Source organism: Thamnophis sirtalis, unplaced genomic scaffold (assembly GCF_051295495.1).
Source record: "Thamnophis sirtalis isolate CommonGarterSnake01/CBP01778 unplaced genomic scaffold, rThaSir2_p1.2 scaffold_15, whole genome shotgun sequence".
NCBI classification, from domain to species: domain Eukaryota; kingdom Metazoa; phylum Chordata; class Lepidosauria; order Squamata; family Natricidae; genus Thamnophis; species Thamnophis sirtalis.
The window spans coordinates 40,505,325-40,526,429 of NW_028261395.1; the positions used below are offsets into that span (position 1 = coordinate 40,505,325).

Sequence of the window (21,105 nt, forward strand, 5' to 3'; positions counted from 1 at the left end):
TCTTTCAGACTCCGCAATACTTGGCCAGAATGCAGGAATGAACTAGTTGTCTCCTGCAAACTCCACTCCCCTGTCGCTCCTCTTTTACCCCTCCCGGAGGGCCAATTCACCGCCACCTGTGGCCTCACTCCCAAGTCGACCCCTGTTCTTTAGCTGTTCCCTTGGTCTGGCAACTCTGTGCATGTGGGAACAGGCTCCAGCTGTTCTTCTGCCTCACTGATGTCCGACTCCGAAGGCAGCTGATAACTGTCGGACAGCCCTGCCCACATCTCTGCCTCTGACGCAGAGTCCTCATCAGAGCCTTCCCCAGACTCCAGGACTGGCCCATCTTCCTCCCCAACCTCCTCACTGTCCGAATCTGCTGCCAAAGTGGGAAGTTTTCAATTATGTGCATCTTATACTCATAACCATTGTGGTGGTGCTGACTGAGGAAAGAGAGTTTACAGCTGTCGTTCTTAGATGCGCTAGATGCTCAGCAGGGCAGGGCTGGGATAGGTTGTGGGTTTTGTCATTGTCCATTTGTTTAACCCTGGTTGGCGTGGATGACGATTCTCTTTCCCTTTTTTTAAAAAAAAACCCTCACTGTTTTATGACGTAAACTGGACTGAGAGAGATCATGAGGATTGGCTGAAACCTGGGCTAAACACCACTCTAAATTTGGATCAGTTCTTTTTTTCCCCCCAAGGTTTTTATTTTTATTTTTAATGCAAATTATATATATTATAGGAGCCAAGAATTGTCTGGGTCCTTTCTTTTACATCCTCTCATTTACATCATCCTTTTTGCATGGTAGTTTCGTTTTCACTTTCTGCCAAATTATTCTCTTCCATTATTTTTCATCTTTAGGATTACCTTTTTTTTCTTAATACATAAACAATACCTTCCATTGCCCCTTCAAAGTTGCACAGAAATTTTACTTTCTTATTTTCTCCATTGGTATATTTTGCTATAAATGCATTCTCTAATTCGATTTAAGCCTAGAGCACATTTCTTTCCATTTTTTTCTACAATTCACAATGTACTATCATTTCTTTATTTCTTAATTAGTTACATCTCAATAACAATCTTGCTGCTGTTCTCTTTAGTCTACTAATGTAGTTCTTTCCCCCTTTCGTCCTCTTTTAGCCATTTTCTCTTGGGCTCTCAAAAATTCCAGTTTTCATTCTTTTCCTTGTTCTCCCCCCTTTCCCCTAGCTTCTTTTTCTTTTTCCTATTATTGTGATCATTGTATCTTTTCTTCAGAGTATTCGCTTTTATCATTCTAGTAACATTCCCCAGATTTTTCTCTGTTCTCCTCCTTTCCTTACTATTTTGTGGTTCCTTTTTTTTGGAGATCTCTTTTCTCTGCTTTTTCTTTGTGACTGTAAATCCCAGTGAAATCTTCTATCTGCATTTTATTTTCAGTTCTTCTTTTCCCCACGTTATCTTTCTGTACCTCATTTGTGCTCCCCTCTTCTCCTATTCCTTGTGAATTTGGAACAGTTCTTGCTGGCTACCCCGGCCGGTTTATCCATGAACTCTCAAGTCTTGAATGGATTATTATGCCAACTTGTACATTAAAACCAGCCGGGGGAGTTTTATGGGCTGGCATAGAGATTTCCCTCCTCCCAGATACAGTGCTCTTCTAAGCGTTGGGTGGCCCTCTTACAGGAAATCGCAGGAAGGCGGCTTTTATTATTTCAACATTTCAACGTTAACTTTGTTTTATTTTTGTATTTATCGTTTTTAAGTGCGGTGGATTTATCGCGATGGTTTTGTTTTTTTTATTTAAGCCTTTTCTTAGGGGCTATTCTCTTGCAAAGTGCTTTGCGCTCCTGGGGGGACGATGAGTGAGATAGAAATAATATTGAGAGTTGGTTGTGCCTCTCCTGGTGACCGTTTGGTATTATTCTGCACTGTTTATTTTTCATGATACCGTCATTTTCTTTGTACTAAAATGCCACCCTAGCAGCACATTACAAATCGGAGAGCCTCAATTAGATTTCCTGAGGAAGGCTTCAGGCTTAGGAAAGAGGCAAAGGCATCCGTCGACTGGAAAGTGGTACCTTACTTTTTCCCTGGATCCTGGATAGGTTTTATTTTTTTCCTCCTGAAGGGTCTATTGCCAGAAACCTCTAACTTAGATGCCTTATTGGGACTCTGGAGAATGCGAATGGGGGATCCCCTGGTAAGGAAAAGTGGGCATCCAGAAATCCCTCTGGAATTTCCCAGTCAAAGGTTAACCACAGTGATTTACTACCGGTTCTGTGAGCATGGCTTGGTGGGCGTGGCAGGGGAAGGATACTGCAAAATCCACATTCCCTCCCCACTCCAGGGGAAGGATACTGCAAAATCCTCATTCCCTTTTCACTCCAGGGGAAGGATACTGCAAAATCCTCATTCCCTTTCCACTCCAGGGGAAGGATACTGCAAAATTGCCATTCTCTCCTAACTCCAAGGGAAGGATATGCAAAATCCCCATTCCCTCCCCACTCCAAGGGAAGGATACTGCAAAATCCCCATTCCCTCCCCACTCCAGGAGAAGGATACTGCAAAATCCCCATTCCCTCCCCACTCCAGGAGAAGGATACTGCAAAATCTCCATTCCCTCCCCACTCCAGGAGAAGGATACTGCAAAATGTTTACTCCCTCCCCACTCCAGGGGGAAGGATACTGCAAAATCCCCATTCCCTCCCCACTCCAAGGGAAGGATATGCAAAATCTTCATTCCCACCCCACTCCAGGGGAAGGATACTGCAAAATCCTTATTCCTTCCCCACTCTGGGACCAGTAAGTGGTGGTATTTGCCGGTTCTCCGAACTACTCAAAATTTCCGCTACCGGTTCTCCAGAACCTGCTGAATTTCATTCCTGGTTAACCAGGCTGCAGGTCCGGACACGGCCCCAACCTGCCAGATTTTCCTCCTTCGCTCCATCTGTCCATTAGTCCTTCTCCTCTCCTGTCATTCCCTCCCACAGATACATCTCCCATTTTTCTGACGCCCGAAAGATTTGTTTGAAAACAGTTCTTGGGTGAATTTAGAGAGCCCAGGGGATGGATGCAAACTCCCCCACCACCACCAATGTCCCACACACTCTGGCGTGCATACGCGCATCTTGGCTTTTCAGCTTCTTCCCCTCTTTCAATTTCTGAAGCCTGCTGATTTGAATATTTATAAATATCAGTAAATTATTTATTGTAGCAATCTGCTGTGCCATTTCACCGATTGCCGTTAACACTTTAAGGGTTTTCCCCTTGTTTTCTTTCAAGGATGGTGTCTCAGGACTTGTCGCAGCTGGTGTGTGTGTGTGTGTTTGTGTGTTTCCAGAGAGAAGGGTCAGGACAGGTTTGGGGGGTAATGAGAAGGCCATTAGCCTTAATGGCAGAGAGGGAACATTAGAGTGGAATCTAAAGTCTGGACTATTGGTAGTCTGTATTTAGCAACGAAATACAGTTGAGGTGGGTATATTTGGGGGGGACGCAGTGGCTCAGTGGTTAAGATGCTGAGCTTGTTGATCACGAAGTTCGGCAGTTCGATGGTTCGAATCCCTAGCGCCACGTAACCGAGGGAGCTCCCGTTACTTGTCCCAGCTTCCACCAACCTAACAGTTTGAAAGCATGTGAAAAATGCAAATGGAAAAATAGGGACCACCTTTGGTGGGAAGGGAACAGCATTCCGTGCGCCCTCGGGATTGAGTCACGCTGGCCACATGACCACGGAGATGTCTTCAGACAGCGCTGGCTCTTCGGCTTTGAAACGGAGATGAGCACCGCCCCCTAGAGTCAGGAATGACTAGCACATATGTACAAGGGGAACCTTTACCTTAGGTATATTTTGCACATACAGGTAATTTTACAAACTCTTATTCCTGCCGATTGTGCATAACTAGTCTGCCCTCTTGAGCAGTTTCATTCCTCCCCAATCCTCTCTAATTTTGTTTCACCACCCTCGCTCCTGAAACTCCTGAGGACTAGAAACTTGTTTTTGAAAGAAAACCTGGCAATGTTGACTTCTGTGGTTGGCTATTTAATCCCAGGTTCCCTGGAATATCCCGTCCCTCCTCCTGCTGGAAAACTTCCCTGTGAGAGCTTGTTCCAGGAGGAGCACCCCATGCTACCCAGCCTCCTCATGATGGGGGTTGATTGCCAGGAAGGCACTGTGCTCTCCCCCATTCAGCCCAGGACTGACCAGAGAGCCACGGTGACCCTCCCCAAGGTCAGCTGAAGGAGACACCGTTCCTCAAAGCCCAGGTCATCTCATCAGCTAAAAGCAATAAAATATTTTATTGATAAAACGGGAGCAGGATGTATGTGCATAAGAAAGACAGAGTAATAAGGTTCTCCATCTCCAATTCCTTCCTTCTTTCTCTCTCTCTCTGTCTCTTTTTTCTCTTTCTGTCTCTTTCTCTCTCTCTTTCTCTCTCTATCTCTCTTCTTTCTTTTTCTCTCTCTCTGTCTCCCTGTATCTTTCTCTCTCCCTGTCTTTCCCCCCCCCTCTTTCTCTCTCTCTGTCTTTCTCTTTCTTTCTCTTTCTTTCTTTCTTTCTCTCTCTCTGTCTCCCTGTCTCTTTTTTCTCTCTGTCTCTTTCTCTCTCTATTTCTCTCTCTATCTCTCTTTTCTTTCTTTTTCTCTCTCTCTGTCTCCCTGTATCTTTCTCTCTCCCTGTCTTTTTCTCCCTCCCCCTCTTTCTCTCTCTCTGTCTTTCTCTTTCTTTTTCTTTCTTTCTTTCTTTCTTTCTTTCTTTCTTTCTTTCTTTCTCTCTCTCTCTCTGTCTCCCTGTCTCTTTTTCCCTCTCTGTCTCTTTCATTCTGTCTTTCTTTATTTCTGTCTCCCTGTCTCTTTCTCTCTGTCTCTTTCTTTCCTTCTCTCTCTCTCTCTCTTTCTGTCTCTCTCTTTATTTCTCTGTCTCTTTCTCTCTTTCGGTCTTTCTCTCTCTCTTTTTCTCTCTGTCTCTCTTTCTTTCTCTGTCTCTGTCTCTCTGCTTCTGTGTGTGTGTCTTTCTCTTCCTCTGTCCATCTGTCTTTCTTTCTCTCTTTCTTTCACTCTTTCTTTCTCTGTCTTTCTCTGACGGTCCATCTCTGTGTCTTTCTCTCTGTCTTTCTTTCTCTGTCTTCCTCTGTCTTTCCCTTTTTCTTTCTCTGTCTCTCTCTTTCTCTGTCTTTCTATTTCTCTGTCTATCTGTCTCTCTTTCTCTCTCTCCCCCCTCCCTATCCCTTCCCAAAGGAGATTTCCTAAAACAGCCCTACTCCCTGCCCAGGCCACATCTCTTCCCCCACATCTGCCCGGAGGTTGAAAAGAATTTCCGACACCATTAAACTTTTCAAGCCTGACGTTTCAAGTCACCTGGGAACTGTAATTCCAGCAGGAATGCCTGTCTCAACGGGGATTTCTCCTCCGTTTACCTGAACAACTGCGAGAGCTCGAATCCAGGGCTGCGGGCCTCACTGGCACACTCACGGCAAGGGCCATTTTAAGAAGGAGTCCCACCATCCCACCTTTTGCTGGAAAGCTCCGCCACATTGATCCAATGAAAACTATAAAGGAGAGCGAACCTATTTATTTATTTATTTTGCTCTCCAGCCATCCCAGGGCTGTGAAGGGACCCCCTCTTCCCCCTTGGGCTCTCAAACCTGACTCGGGGACCGAATAAACTCGCTTGCAAGTTTATTTATAAAAGACCCAGGATTGCAGGCCCAGCGTTGTCTCCGAGGCGCCTTTGTGGGGCGAGATCGGAACCCACGCTGCTCCGACGAGTCAGCTTTTGGGGTTGGTCTAGATGGCCTCTTGCGTGTCGGGACCGGAGAACTGCTATTTCCCCAGGAAGGATTTTGGATTTCAGCAGCCTAAAAACTGCTTCGCTTTGGGAGCTGCGTGCCACTTGGCGCCCCACGAGCCTTTTCTTTGCACCCCCCACCCCATCCCTGCCCAGCCCACCGCTTCCTCCCTCTTGTGCCCCAAACAATGCTGTGAATAATTGATTGGATGAAACTCTCCTGGCTCCTGCGAGGCTGGCACAGCGCAGCTTCTCTCCTGAGCACAGCTTACTCAGCTGGGCTGAAAATTCTTCAATAAGAATACGAACAGTCCATCTGTTCAGGCTTTTTCTCCCCCAGCCCTCTGAAGTGACAGTCCTCCCAACCCCCTCTCGCTAGCCTCACCCACTGCTTTTCTGTAGCCACGGGATGGGTCCTCCCCCAACCCCCACTCCTCTCCCAACCCTCCCCGCAGGCTGGAGCCCCTCTCCCTTCCTCCAGGGCAGCACCCTAACTCAATGTCCCCTTCCCCATCTGCCGATCCTTTAATAGAGGGGTGAAATTCAGCCGGTTCTGACCGGTTCTGCAGAACCGGTAGTGGAAATTTTGAGTAGTTTGGAGAACCGGCAAACGCCACATCTGGCTGGCCCCAGAGTGGTGAGGGAATGGAGATTTTGCAATATCCTTCCCCTGGAGTGGGGTGTGAATGGAGATTTTGCAGTATCCTTCCCCCTGGAGTGTGGAGGGAATGGGGATTTTGCAATGTCCTTCCCCTGGAGTGTGGAGGGAATGGGGATTTTGCAATGTCCTTCCCCTGGAGTGGGGAGGGAATGGAGATTTTGCAGTGTCCTTCCCCTGGAGTGGGGTGTGAATGGAGATTTTGCAGTATCCTTCCCCCTGGAGTGGGGAGGGAATGGAGATTTTGCAATGTCCTTCCCCTGGAGTGGGGAGGGAATGGAGATTTTGCAGTGTCCTTCCCCCTGGAGTGGGGAGGGAATGGAGATTTTGCAATGTCCTTCCCCTGGAGTGGGGTGTGAATGGAGATTTTGCAGTATCCTTCCCCCTGGAGTGGGGAGGGAATGGAGATTTTGCAATGTCCTTCCCCTGGAGTGTGGAGGGAATGGAGATTTTGCAGTGTCCTTCCCCCTGGAATGGGGAGGGAATGGAGATTTTGCAATGTCCTTCCCCTGGAGTGGGGTGTGAATGGAGATTTTGCAGTATCCTTCCCCCTGGAGTGGGGAGGGAATGGAGATTTTGCAATGTCCTTCCCCTGGAGTGGGGAGGGAATGGAGATTTTGCAGTGTCCTTCCCCCTGGAGTGGGGAGGGAATGGAGATTTTGCAATGTCCTTCCCCTGGAGTGGGGTGTGAATGGAGATTTTGCAGTATCCTTCCCCTGCCATACCCACTAAGCCCGCCCACAGAACCGGTAGTAAAAAAAAAACGAATTTCACCACTGCTTTGATGCCAGCCTGTATTGTCAGCAAACTGGCACCGAAGGAAGCAAGTCGGATGTGTCTGGAGAATTCGCCTCCGCCCCGTTTGTCCTGGTTTTGTTGTTTGTTTGTTGGTTTATTTAGTTCGTCAAACATGTACAAGATAGCATGTATAAATATAAATATGGACACAAACACAGGAAATGAATGCAAATAAATGTGGACCGTAGGGCTGTGACGGAAGGCACGCTGGTGCGCTTATGCACGCCCCCTTTGCGGACCTCTTAGGAATGGGGTGAGGTCCACGGTAGGCAATTTGAGGTTGAAGCTGTGGGGGTTTGAGGAAGTAACAACGGAGTCAGGTGGAGCATTCCAGGCGTTGACCCCTCTGTTGCTGAAGTCGTATTTTCTGCAGTCGAGTTTGGAGCGGTTAGCCTTGAGTTTGTATCTATTGTTTGCCTGTGTATCATTGCGGGTGAAGCTGAAGTAGTCGTTGACAAGAATTGTTGTTGTTGTTGTTGTTGTTATTTCATCTGTACAGGTCGAACGCTTAAGATAAGGTGGTGACCTGGATTAATACTTGCAAGTTAAGCACATTTGCACACACACGTAGTTAATTTTACATATTTGTGGCATGCGCTGAAACGCCGAGAAGGAAGACAGGCCAGGAAGAACATTCACAGATCCTCCTCCTCTGCCTCCTCTTTTTTTTTTTCCCTCTCTGCCGGTATGACGCAGGTGCGTGGCATTTTGAGTTATGCACCCTCTTGAGGACTAGAGCCTTTTTTATTTAAAAAAAAATCAGCTGTTTACCGAAAGGAGATTTGGATCTTCCACCGCTTTCCCCTTGTGAGTGGAAGGTTATGGATTCCTAACCGCTTTTAATTCCTCCTTTTTTTTTTTCATTTTTTATTATTCCCCCCCCCCCCCTTCGCTCAGGCCAAACTCCTGGATTGTAAACATGGGAACTGTATTGTTTTTCTCAGGAAATGTTGGGATATAAATACGGCACGCGGGGAGACCATGTCCCGGGGCCCCCGAGATGAAAAAGGACTCGGTGACAAGGCTGGGTTATAAATGGCTTCCTTGGATTGATGCGAAAGCAAAACATTTCTCTTTTTTTGGGGAGGGAAACAAAAAAATTCCTAGGGGAAGTTTACTTAGCCTTGAAAGCTTTTTTTTCCAGGGCTCTGGACGGGGAATCAAAACTGTCACGGGTGGGAGTGGGTGGGCCGATTGTTTAAGCTGACCTTTTGAGGCAGGGGACGGAGGGCGGACCGCAGGACTGGCAAGTTTTCCTCCTCTCTAGCTAGACCAGTGGTCACCAACTAGTGCTCCGTGGACCACTTGGTGGTCTGCGAGAAAATTTTGGTGGTCCACAGAAAAATTATTTGCATTTTTTAGATTGCACTAAATCAGAGGTCCTCAAACTACGACCCCTGAGAGGGATACGCACAATGAAGGTTTGTGTTTGCTGCTGAGAGTCTCCCCCTTCGGGGTTTTTTTGTGCGGGTCGGAAGTGGGGCAGAAATGAGCTCTAGAAGGAAGAGAGTGTGAGAAAGAAACTCAAGATTGCTCTGTATTGATGCACTTGGGTATCATAGGTGAAGTCAGTCGAGGGACAAGGAATTCTGTGGTTGCATCCACAAATAGGGTCTTTGGAGTGTCTGTTTCCCAACCTGTTGCTGACGTCACCTCTGGTGGATGGTGGAACATCTGGCTTCTCTAAAAGAGTCACTCTGGGCATCAATGCACTTAGTTCAGCTCTCTTGGCACTGAATCAGTAAGAGCCACGGTGGTGCAGTGGTTGGAGTGCAGTACTGCAGGCTACTTCTGCTGACTGCCGGCTGACTGCGATTTGATAGTTCGATTCTCATCAGGCTGAAGGTTGACTCAGTCTTCCATTCTTCCCAGCTGGGTCAAATGAGGACCCAGATTATTGGGGGCAAGAGGCTGACTCTGTAAACCGCTTAGCGAGGGCTTTAAAAGCACCGTGAAGTGGTATATAAGTCTAAGTGCTATTGCTATCTTCCTTCCTTCCTTCCTTCCTTCCTTCCTTCCTTCCTTCCTTCCTTCCTTCCTTCCTTCCTTCCTTCCTTCCTGTTAGAATGCAGAATTGCAGGCTAACTGCCCACTGCCAGCAGTTCAAATCCCATCAGGCTCAAGGTCGACTCAGCCTTCCATCCTTCCGAAGTTGGTCAAATGAGGACCCAGATTGTTGGGGGCAAGCGGTATATAAGTCTAAGGGCTATTGCTATTGTTATCACCCATGGCTTTTGGGACAGGTTGACCCTCCAACTAGCCCATCTCTGCAAGCCCCGCCCCCATTACAGGAAGTCCTCTCCTTACAATAATTCATTCAATGACCGTTCAGAGTTACTATGCCACTGGAAAAAAGTGACTTAGGGCTGTTTGTTCCCCACACTTATGACCCTTGCAGGCATCCCCGTGGTCAGGCAGTCAAAAATCCGGCTGCTTGGCAATCGGTCCCTATTTGTGACGGTGCGCAGTGTCTTGGGGGCCTGTGTGATCCGCTTTTGTGACCTTCTGACAAGCGAAGTTGACGGGGAAGCCAGATTCCCTCAACAACTGGGTTACTAACTTCACAACGGCAACGTTTCGCTTAAGCCCTGCGGCACGAAAGGGGCCAAACGGGGCAAAGCTCACGTCACAGCATTACATTTTGGGCCTCAGTCGTGGCCGTAAGCCGAGGACTACTTGTATTTTCAAATTTGTTTCTCACACAAAGACACACACACACACCCTTTCCCAGATCTGTTCGATGCAGCTGGGCTGGGTGTGAGTTTCCCACTGCCTTTAACCTCCTTCCACCTTCTCCGCTGAGGTGTAGCTGAGGACAGATGTGGGCCTAGCTTGCTCCCTCCTTCTGGGGCAGCTAAGGCCAAGGAAAGGCGGTGACGAAACTTTGACCTGGATTCCCCTCTAAGCCACTATTGCACAACCCGGTGTGTGTGTGCGCTCGTGTTTGTGCGAGTATTTGCGATGTGCATCTGCCGAACCTAGATGTACGGTACTTAGGCGTGTCCAGGGTGTGTCCTTTCTCTGAGGATACGGGCGGGTGATTGTGTGTTTTTCCTCTTTCTTTTTTCTTTTTTTTCCTCTAACAGGTGTACGTGTTTTTGTTCTGCTTGTTATCGGGGCAATCGCGTTGTTGTGGGTGAGAAAGAACAATGCGAAAGTGGGTGCTGTGATTATTTTGCAGCGTTCGCAGGCCTCCCACAGGTTTGATCGGCCCGATTAGGCTCCCCGCCACTTTGAAAATGAGATCAGCAGCCTCTGCCTTCAGCTCCTGCTCGCTGGCCACCGAGATCTTGCAAAACCGTGGCCTGACGTTGCATTTAATACAGAGGGACGGCTGCCTTCGTCCCACAAGAGAAAGGAGCGGTGGGAAACAGGCTTTCTTAGCACAAGGAAATAGCAATAGCAATAGCAATAGCAGTAGACTTATATACCGCTTCATAGGCCTTTCAGGCCTCTCTAAGCGGTTTACAGAGAGTCAGCATATTGCCCCCAACAATCTGGGTCCTCATTTTACCCACCTCGGAAGGATGGAAGGCTGAGTCAACCCTGAGCCGGTGAGATTTGAACCGCTGACCTGCTGATCTAGCAGTAGCCTGCAGTGCTGCATTTAACCACTGCGCCACCTTGGCTCTATCTTTCCAAAGTGGCTGAAGCGGTGCCTAAGAAGCCACGATTCACAATCGGAGCAAAGCAATGGCAGTTTATTACCGCTTATTACAGTATTAAGTATTACAGTATTAAGGGACGTGGTGGCTCAGTGGCTAAGACGCTGAGCTTGTCGATCAGAAAGGCCGGCGGTTCGGCGGTTCGAATCCCTAGCGCCGCCTAACGGAGTGAGCTCCCGTGACTTGTCCCAGCTTCTGCCAACCTAGAAGTTCGAAAACACGTACAAATGCAAGTAGAAAAATAGGAACCACCTTTGGTGGGAAGGTAACAGCGTTCCATGCGCCTTCGGCATTCAGTGATGCCGGCCACATGACCACAGAGACATCTTTAGACAGCGCTGGCTCTTTGGCTTTGAAACGGAGATGAGCACCGCCCCCTAGAGTCAGGAACAACTAGCACATATGTGCGAGGGGAACCTTTACCCTTACTATTACAGTATTAGTACCGCATCCAGTTTTGGTCACCACACTATGAAAAAGATGTTGAGACTGTAGAAAAAGTGCAGAGAAGAGCAACCAGAATGATTAGGGGGACTAAAACATATGATGAGCAGGAAGTGGGCCTGTCTGGTCTAGTGAAGAGAAGGACCAGGGGAGACAGGACAGCAGCGTTTTAATATTTGAGGGGCTGCCACAGAGAGGAGGGGCTCAAGCTATTTTCCATGAAGGCCAAACAAGGAACAATGGATGGAAACTGACCAAGGAGAGATTCAACCTAGAAATAAGGAGGAACGTTCTGACAGGGACAACAATCAACCCATGGAACAGAAGTTGCCTTCAGAAGTTGTGGGAGCTTCCTCATTGGAAGCTTTCAAAAAGAGATTGGACTGCCATTTGTTAGAAATGGTGTCGGGTCTCCTGCTTGAGGCAGGGGGGGTTGGACTAGATGACCTATAAGGTCCCTTCCAACTTTGTTCATCTGTTAGTTATCGTCTGTTAAGTTCTGGCAGCCTAGGAATGTAGGTTTGCGAAGGCAGCATCACTGGATCTCCAGGAAGGTCTAAGGGCCATTTAGCTCCTTGCTGTCACTTTTGTGAAGGCTCCGTCGGCCAATGTCGCTATTCATGGGAAACGGTGCCCCGGAGCTGCTAAGCAGCCACCAATTGCTGACAATTGGTTCATTCTAAAGATTCAGGCTGCTCTGTTGTGCTGTCAGGTCGAAGCACCGGGGGGATGGCATAGACGCTTCTGGGGAAGACCACCAGGGCTCAGACGGATGGCATACTGTGCCCACCTCTTAGGGCTTAAGCGGGAAAGATACCAAGGGGCTGGAAGTGGGGGGCAGGGAGGTACATGGGCGGAAGCTAGGAGAAGGCCTGGAGTCTCCGGGAAAACACCCCAACCCAAGTGTCATTCTAATTTGGTTCGTTTTGTTAGTAGATATATCTTGCTTAGCTCAAGCGACTCCGGGCAAGTAACTTCCAAACAAAACCCCTTAAATAAGAAATTGCACAATAGTAATTACTATAAAACTGGGACGCGGGATCTCAGTGGTGAAGACGCTGAGCTTGTCGATCAGTTGTTGTGTTTATTTTATGTGTGTGTGTGTGTGTTGTATTTGTGCTGATAAATAAATAAAGGGAGACTAGTATAGATCTATTTCAAGCTATTTAGCTCTCATCAGCTAGCCATACCCTTACTGGGAATCGAACCTGGGCTGTGTTACATATTGCAGCAGAAATGTAACAAGGCAACATAAAAAAAAATGGCTTTCTGCCTGGATGGCTCCCAGAGTGAGCCGATAGACAGAAAAGGGACGCAAATACATAAAGTACTTTTTCAAGAGGCCATTGGAGTTCCTTGTTTTTCTTGGAAGGTGTTTCGTTTCTCATCCAAGAAGCTTCTTCAGCTCTGACTGGACGGTGGGGAATAATGGAAGGATTTGGTCATTTGCATCCTGTTTAGAGGGTCGTTCAGGCCACTTGGAGGTTTATCTGTGTTCGCCCTGAGGCCAATTGATAAACCTCTGCTAATATTCATTTTATTTCTCTCGTTGTCTCTCATCCAAGAAGCTTCTTCAGCTCTGATTGGACGGGTGGGGAATAAGAAGGATTTATATTCCTCGCAGACCGCTGGTCGTTTGCATCATTTTTAGAGGGTCGTTGAGGCCCCTTGGAGGTTTATCTGTGTTCACCCTGAGGGTATCCTCCCCTTCCCCACCATCCAGTCAGAGCAGGAGAAGCTTCCTGGATGAGAAACGAAAGGTCTTCAAAGAAAAAAGATAAGAAAGTCCAGTGGCCTCCTGAAAAAAGCACCTTTGGGACAACCATTATCAAGATGACTGAGAATCTCCACAAACGTGTGTTCTATGTATAGATTGTGTCATTGTTTTGCGCACGATGCCTCGAAAAAGGCCGTTATCCACGCGCGGGATAGGACCATTGATAAACCTCTGCTAATATTCATTTTATTTCTCTCTCTCTCTCTCTCTGTGTGCCTCTCTCTCTCTCCCCTGTGTCCCTTCCTCTAGCTGAAAGACGTATATGCACTGACACAACCTCAGGAAACCCCAAGATGGCTGCCAAGCGCAAAGGTGGCCTGAAATTAAATGCAATTTGTGCCAAGCTCAGCCGCCAGGTCGTCGTTGAGCACAAAGCACCCGAGCAGGAACAGGTCGACAAAGCTCCCCTGGGGTGGGAAAGTGCTGGCGGTGAGGTGGCTGCCCCCAAGGACGTCGCCCAGGCTGCGGCCAAGGATCCGGGGCCCAAATTTTCGGAGGGGACGAAGATCGAGGAGGACAAGCGGCGGGAGGTGATCGAGAAGTGGGTCAACGGCGAGTACAGCGAGGACCCGTTGCTGGGGCGCATCGAGAACAAGGAAGCCAAGGCCCCCGAGGGGACGGAGCTGCCCCCCGAGGGGGTCTACATGGTGCAGCCGAAAGGTTGCAGCGATGACGAGGATAACGGGGACGAAGCTGAGCCACCCAAGGACTCCCAAGATGGCAGCTTTGCTGACGACCGAGATTCAGATGGGCCTCCCCTGAAGGACGAAAGCTTTCGGGCCTCCAACAGTGAAGCCGGCACTAAGCTCAGTGGAGGAGCTGCTTCAGGTGAGTTGGCCACTTGTGGTGGCTCAGATGTCTTCGTTTGGCCACATGATGACCTGCCTTTCCAGAAAGCCTGGGGCAATCTCCTTGATGAGAGCATTTTTTTCCCCATGGAGTAGAGTTAGTTGCATGCTTTTAGATTTAGAATGTGAAGATTTGAAACGTGACATTTTCTTGTCTACTGTTCCTGATTTGCAAGATGGATGTGGGCTGACCTCTTCCAACCTCATCCCTCCCTTCATCTCTCTTCCTTTCCCTCTCTTTCCCTCCCTCCCTTCATCTTTCTCTCCCTCTCTCCCTTCTCTCTTTCTCTCTCCCTCTCTCCCTCCCCTCTCCCTCCCTCCCTTCCTCTCTCCCTCTCTCCTTTCTTCTCTCTCTCCCTCCGTCCCTTCCTCTCTCTTCCTGTCTCCTCTCTCCCTCCCTCTTCCTCCCTTCATCATCTCTGTTTCTCTCCCTCTCCTCCTCCCTTCCTCTCTCCCTCTCTCCTTTCTTCTTGCTCTCTCTCCCTTCATCTCTTTCTCTCCCTCTCTCTCTCCCCCTCCCTCCTTTCCTCTCCATGTCTCCTCTCCCCCTCCCCCCTTCATCATCTCTCTTTCTCTCCCTCTCCCCCCTCCCTCCCTTCCTCTCTTTCCCTGTCTCTTCTCTCTCTCCCCGTCCCTCCCTTCATCATCTCTCTTTCTCTCCCTCTCCCTTAGCCCCTTCAGGCAGTTCAGTGTCTTCTCAGTAACTGGAAGACCCCCCAGCTCAACCTTGAATTCCACCGACCCCCACCCCCCTATTGTAACCTAGGAAGTACACCCCTTAAATGAATGCAATTGGGCGTATATATTTAAAACGGGGTTACAAAACGTGAGCGAAACATCGCAGTGCCATTAGAACAGTCAATGCTACCTTGTGCATATATAATAAATGAGGACCATTCCGATATATTATTTAAAAGGCCCAAACTTTAAATACATATTATTCAGAATTATTTAAAACGCTAATAGCAACCGCTAAACTAAGGATAATGGGACTGTAATAGGGCGAATACAGGTACAAAATGGTGAATAAAAATAAAGTGAATCAATAATACATGGATTTGCAGTTCAACCCCCGTCCCCGAATAGAAAGGGCCTCCTTTCCTTTTGATGCAACCTCCATGTATGTGCCCACCTGTTTTCTCTGAAGGTTTGGGGGGGCTGCAAACTCTTGCTTTTAAGGTGAGAAGAAGAAAAAATGGTAAGGGTGAGTGAGCCGAGCCAGATTAGCCTGTCAAATGCCTTCTTTTGTGCGCACACACACACTTATAAGCATTTTTGAATACAGGGTATGAATGCAGGATATGTCAGTTACACAGACAAAGACCGGAATTTAAAAAAAAAAATCATGGTAAATATTAACACGTGAACTCATAACGGTAACTATAATACGATAACACTTGTATTAAATATAATTGTATTAGTATAACCAAATAGTTTAAACTGGGGTTTTTCTTATATGTCGGCCTATTTACTCTGTTTCCGTGAAAATAAGGCCTCCCCAGATAATAAGCCCAATCAGGCTTTTGAGCGCATGCACTATAGCAATAGCAATAGCAGTGGACTTATATACCGCTTCATAGGCCTTTCAGGCCTCTCTAAGCGGTTTTACAGAGAGTCAGCATATTGCCCCCAACAATCTGGGTCCTCATTTTACCCACCTCGGAAGGATGGAAGGCTGAGTCAACCCTGAGCCGGTGAGATTTGAACCGCTGACCTGCTGATCTAGCAGTAGCCTGCAGTGCTGCATTTTAACCACTGCGCCACCTTGGCTCTTGTAAAATAAGCCCTCCCCGAAAATATTGCAACACAGCAGCAGCCATGAGGTGACCACGCTCGCTGCTTTCTGCACCTCAAAAATAATAGGACCTCCCCGAAAATAAGGCCAAGTGCTTATTTCTGGGGTCAAAAGAAAATAAGACCCTGTCCTATTTTGGGGAAAACACGGAACATTTTATAGATTATCATACTTATAGTTGAAAACCATCTCTATTTTAATACAGACATTCATAGTCTTTTTTTCCTCTAATTCCTACTCATTGTCTCTAGCCACTCATAGAAGCTGTTCCATGTCAGGCACTATTCTGCATCTTCTTTATCCTTAATTCTAAAAGTTAACCTATCCATTTCAGCAGATTCTAATTTTTTTCTGAATTACTTCCTCGTCTGGTGGAGTGTTTTCATTTCTCCAGTATTCGCCAAATATAATCCTTGCTACTGTCAGTATATGTAAAACTAAATATATGGTCCCTTTATTGTAACCCTCTGCTATTATTCCCAAGAGATATAATTCCGGCTTTGAATCTATATACTGTTTAGTTATCTCATCCAGCCAATTATGTGATTTCAACCAATATTATCTTGCTTTGCTGCACGTCCACCACATGTGGAGGACTGATTGCGTTTCTAGCATTTTGTAGACAAGTTACTAAACATTTTTGCCAGTCTTGGTGGGGGTAAGTGCCACCTGTAGAATATTTTGTATAGGTTTTCTTTATAAGCTGAGGCCACAGTCAGTTTATAATTCCTATCCCATAATTTTTGCCATTTCTATGAGATGCCTTCTTATCCAATAGGATTTGGCTGCCTTGAACACTATCATGTCCAATACATAAAGGCAGGACGTAAAGAAATAATATTATTAAATAAGAATAAGAATAATAAATTGAACCTTCTGACTCTACAAAAAACCACCCTACTTGGGACAACTTATATCCTCCGACGTTACATTAACAGTTCCCAGGTCCTTGGTTAGGACTCGAGCTGTTGAGCTATCAACCTGCCCCAAAGGCTGTGAATCTCATCAAAGATTAACCTAATAATAATAATAATAATAATAACAACAACAACAACAGTAGTAGTAGTAGTAGTAGTAGTAGTAGTAGTAGTAGTAGTAGTAGTAGTATACAAACGGACAAAATACTGGCACATAATACACCAGACATCACACTGGTTGAGAAAAACAAGGTTACAATCATAGACATCGCAATACCAGGTGATAGCAGGGTCGACGAGAAGGAATATGACAAAAATCGCGAAATACCAGGACTTAAAAATCGAAATTCAACGATTATGGCACAAACCAGCAGTGGTAATTCCAGTGGTAATTGGCACACTGGGTGCTATTCCAAAAGCACTGGAATTACATTTAAAACAGTTAAAAATTGACAAAATCACCATCAGTCAAATGCAAAAAGCCGCACTGCTTGGATCGGCATGCATATTACGAAAATATGTTACGACGTCCTAGGCCCCTGGGTGAGGCCCGACTAGTAATCAATGCCAAATCCGGCGAAACAACTGGCCGTTGTGATATAATCCTGTTGTTGCGAATAATAATAATAATATCATCATTAAACAGCAGCAGCTTTTATTCCTTAGTCATCTTTTCTCCTTTTTTTCACTGTTTGTTTTCTTAAGTCGCACGATTCTTTCAGCAATCTTTTTTTTACTCTTTAAACATGGATTGGGTTTTTCCCCCTTCTTTTAAATAACAACCAAAAAGAAGAATGCCCACTCAACTTTTCCCCAGGCAAACAAGATTTCCTTCCTTTCCCGTAGGTGACACGGTGCCCCCTGGTTAAAAATCCTCTGGGTTTGAATTAAGCTGCCCTCCTCATTTGGATTTGTATAATCCAGGAGGGGGGAACCTGAAGGGATATTCTTAAACCAGGAGGAGCCATTCGGTGGGTGAGTTTGGATATGAAGCGCTAATTGAACCGGTAACTTCCATTAAATGTAGATGCAAAGGGGGGGGGAGGCAAAAAGAGAGATGTTTGAACACTCCTTTTTAATATGTAAAATTCAGCGAGAAAAATCTGAGATTGTCGATCAGAAAGGTCGGCAGTTTGACGGTTCGAATCCCTAGGGCCACCTAATGGAGTGAGCTCCCGTGACTTGTCCCAGTTTCTGCCAATCTAGCCGTTCGAAAGCACGTAAAAAATGCAAGTAGAAAAATAGGAACCACCTTTGGTGGGAAGGTCACAGCGTTCCGTGCGCCTTCGGGAGTTGAGTCATGCCAGCCACATGACTACGGAGATGTCTTCGGACAGCGCTGGCTCTTCGGCTTTGAAACGGGATGAGCACCGCCCCTTAATGTCAGGAACGGCTAGCACATATCTGCGAAATTTCCGTTGTTAAGTGATATGTTGATTAAGTGAATTTTGCCCCATTTTATGACCTTCCTTGCCTCCGCTGTTAAGCGAATCACTGCAGTTGACAAGTTAGTAAACCGGGTTGTTTAAGTGAATCTGGCTCCCCCATTGACTTTGCATTGTCAGAAGGTCGCAAGCGGGGATCATGTTACCTCGGGACACAGCAATGGTCATAAATATGAACCAGTTGCCAAATGTCTGAATTTCGATCACATGACCCTGGGGATGCTGGAAAGGTTCTAACTGTGAAAAATGGCCCTAAGTCACTTTTTTCAGCACCGTCGTAACTTTTTTTTTTTTTTTTTTTTTTTTTTTTTTTTTTTTAGGAAATATATTTTATTCAATTTTCACATTCCATTTGCAATCATTTATATACAGGGTATTTACTATAAGAAAAGAAAAAAGAAAAGAAAAAGGGAATAAAACGAACAAGTAAAAAGGAAACACAACTCATCATTCACAACCCCACCTAACCCTTGCGTCCTCCATACACCCCATCTACCCCCTCCAACTTTCCTTTCTCCCTCTAACACTCCCCTCCTACTTCCCTTTCCCCTCAAGCCTTCCTTCTCCCCTTACTCCCCAGACACCCTCCTTACATTCCCCTTACTCCTTACATTCCCCTTACTCCTTCCTTACTCCTCCCTCTTCCTTCCCTCTACCTCCCTCCTTGGTGTATGCCTTTGTTCGAGTGTTGTTTGATCTGATAAAAGTAAAGTAAACCAAGGAAAATAATAATAATAATAATAATAATAATAATAATAATAATAATAAAAAAGGAACCACCGTATATAAATACATTCTTGTTCTTATTAAAACTATATTAACACCCCCCCACCCCACCCCCCACAATCCCCATCCCTAATCCTCCCGACTTCCCAGGGTCCACACCTGGCACTACCTTCTATCTAAGATATCTTGTATACATATGGATTAAAAAATAAAAGTAATATATCAAAAAAAAAGAAAAAAAAAGAAAAGAAAAGCAGAGAAAGAAAAAAAAAAGGAAAAAAAGAAAAGAGAAAAGAGAAAAAAGAAAAAAAGAAACCACTCTTTGTGTTGATCTCAGCCCCCCATCTTTATCTATGCTTAAATAGTATAAATCATTCTATCTATATTTTATTCTCATCTCTTACTTCTTTGCTATTTACCCCGACCTTCTGTAGACTCTCCCGTTCCCTTCCTAAACCTCATGATCCCTTCCAGTAAGATTTAAGCAGCGTAGTTTATGCCATATATTCAAATATAACTTTACAGACAAATAATCAAACTTTCCCATCTAATAAAATTTAAACAACGTAAAAGTCACCGTCGTAACTTTGAACGGTCACTAAACGAACTGTCGTAAACCGAGAACCACTTGTAGCCTAACACAATGGTCCCCAAACTTTCCATCTTGGCGACCCAGCTCAGCGCCAGGGAGTGTGCGTGAGCGTGCTTGCCCATGCGTGAAGCTCCACTCGCCCGAGTGGTGAGCACTTGCACTCATGCATGATGCTGCACTCGCGTGAGCGCCCTCCCTCCACACACCTTTGGGTGTGAGCGCAAGTGCCCACAGTTCGCGCGAGGGAAAGCTCCATGGCTCGTGTGGCCCACTTTCAAACAGGCCCGCGTCCCAATGGCGGGCTTCGACTCGGGCCTTTGGGGACCCCTGATCTAACAGAGCCCAGGTAAAAAGAGTTTTGTTTTATTTATTTTTTATTTATTTTATTCACCGTTTTTTCGGAGCATAAGACGCACCTTTTTCCCTACCCAAAAAGAGGGTGAAAATCTGGTTGCCTCTTATTCACTGAATACAGCATTTTTGGCCTCCTGAAACCCCGGCCTATGCATCCCATTTTTCTTAAAAATGGGTGCCCATAGGGTTTCGGAGGCTTTTAGAGTGCTCCTGGAAGCTGGGGAGGGCAAAAACGAGCAAAAAACGGGCCCGTTTTTCACAAAAACGGGAGTATTTTAGCCCTCTGAAGCCCCTAGGAGCACTCTGTAGGCCTCCCAAACTCTCTGCACGCCCTGTTTTTCACAAAAAAAAACCCAAACTGTGAACAACACTGAATACAGCATTTTTGGCCTCTTGAAACCCTGCCCCGCACATCCCATTTTTCTCAAAAATGGATGCCCAGAGGGTTTGGGAGGCTTGTAGATGCTCTGGGGGCGGGGAGGGCAAACACTTTTTTTTTTAAATGTACCTCTTCAAAATCTTGGTGCGTCTTATACTCTGGTGCATCTTGTAGTCTGAAAAATACGGTAGTTTCTCAAACATGTGCGAGATAACAGGTTTAAGTATAAATGGGTGTGAATAAATGGGGACGGTAGGCACGCTGGTGCGCTTATGCACGCCCGCTTTAAGGACCTCTGAGGAATGAGGGTGAGGTCCCCGGTAGACAGTTCGAGGTTGAAGTTATGGGGTTAGAGGATGTAACAATGGAGTCGGGTAGAGCATTCCAGGCGTTGACCACTCTGTTGCTGAAGTCATATTTTTTGCAATCATGTTTGGAGCGGTTTACCTTAAGTGTGTATCTGTTGTTTGCGGTTGACGGTGAAGTAGTCGTTGACAGGTCATTGCCAAACCCAGAGCCAAATTCTGCCATTTTGAGGGCCAGGCAGCAATTTAAACTCTTAATGCTTTAGGAATTTAAAAAGGGAATTTGGGATGCCAGCATCCGTATGTGGATTTGTGAATCCCTGCTTATCTAGGATGTGCCCACTAAATCTTAGGTTTCACTCCCATTGCACTCAGGCGGGCTGGGCACAGAAGGAGCGCCGAAAAACGATTACAGGGGGAAAGGATTAAAATAAAAGGAGGGGGGAGCAGCCGCAGAGTGCATAGCAATTTACCGTCGAATTTCCAGAGGTCCCTTGTCCCACCCTTCATACAGAAGGGCATCTTCAAATGAAGTCTTCTCCCCTTCAGGTTTAATAACTTTGCTCGACACTTCACCCTTTCTCCCCGCGTCTCTGACAAGCTTCCCCGGATCTCGCCCGATGATCCGTCAAAAATTTCTCCCTTTTGTG

At 46.5% G+C, this 21,105-nt stretch overlaps 1 protein-coding gene across 1 annotated transcript in view; it reads left to right on the forward strand.

Moving 5' to 3' along the window:
* The window catches only part of CASZ1 (castor zinc finger 1), a 146,779-nt gene that overhangs the window by 58,534 nt on the left and 67,140 nt on the right, over window positions 1-21,105 (forward strand). The window contains exon 2 of the mRNA XM_087702568.1: window positions 13,344-13,922. Within this exon, the coding sequence (XP_087558694.1) occupies window positions 13,344-13,922 (579 nt within the window). The remainder of the gene's footprint in view (window positions 1-13,343; window positions 13,923-21,105) is intronic.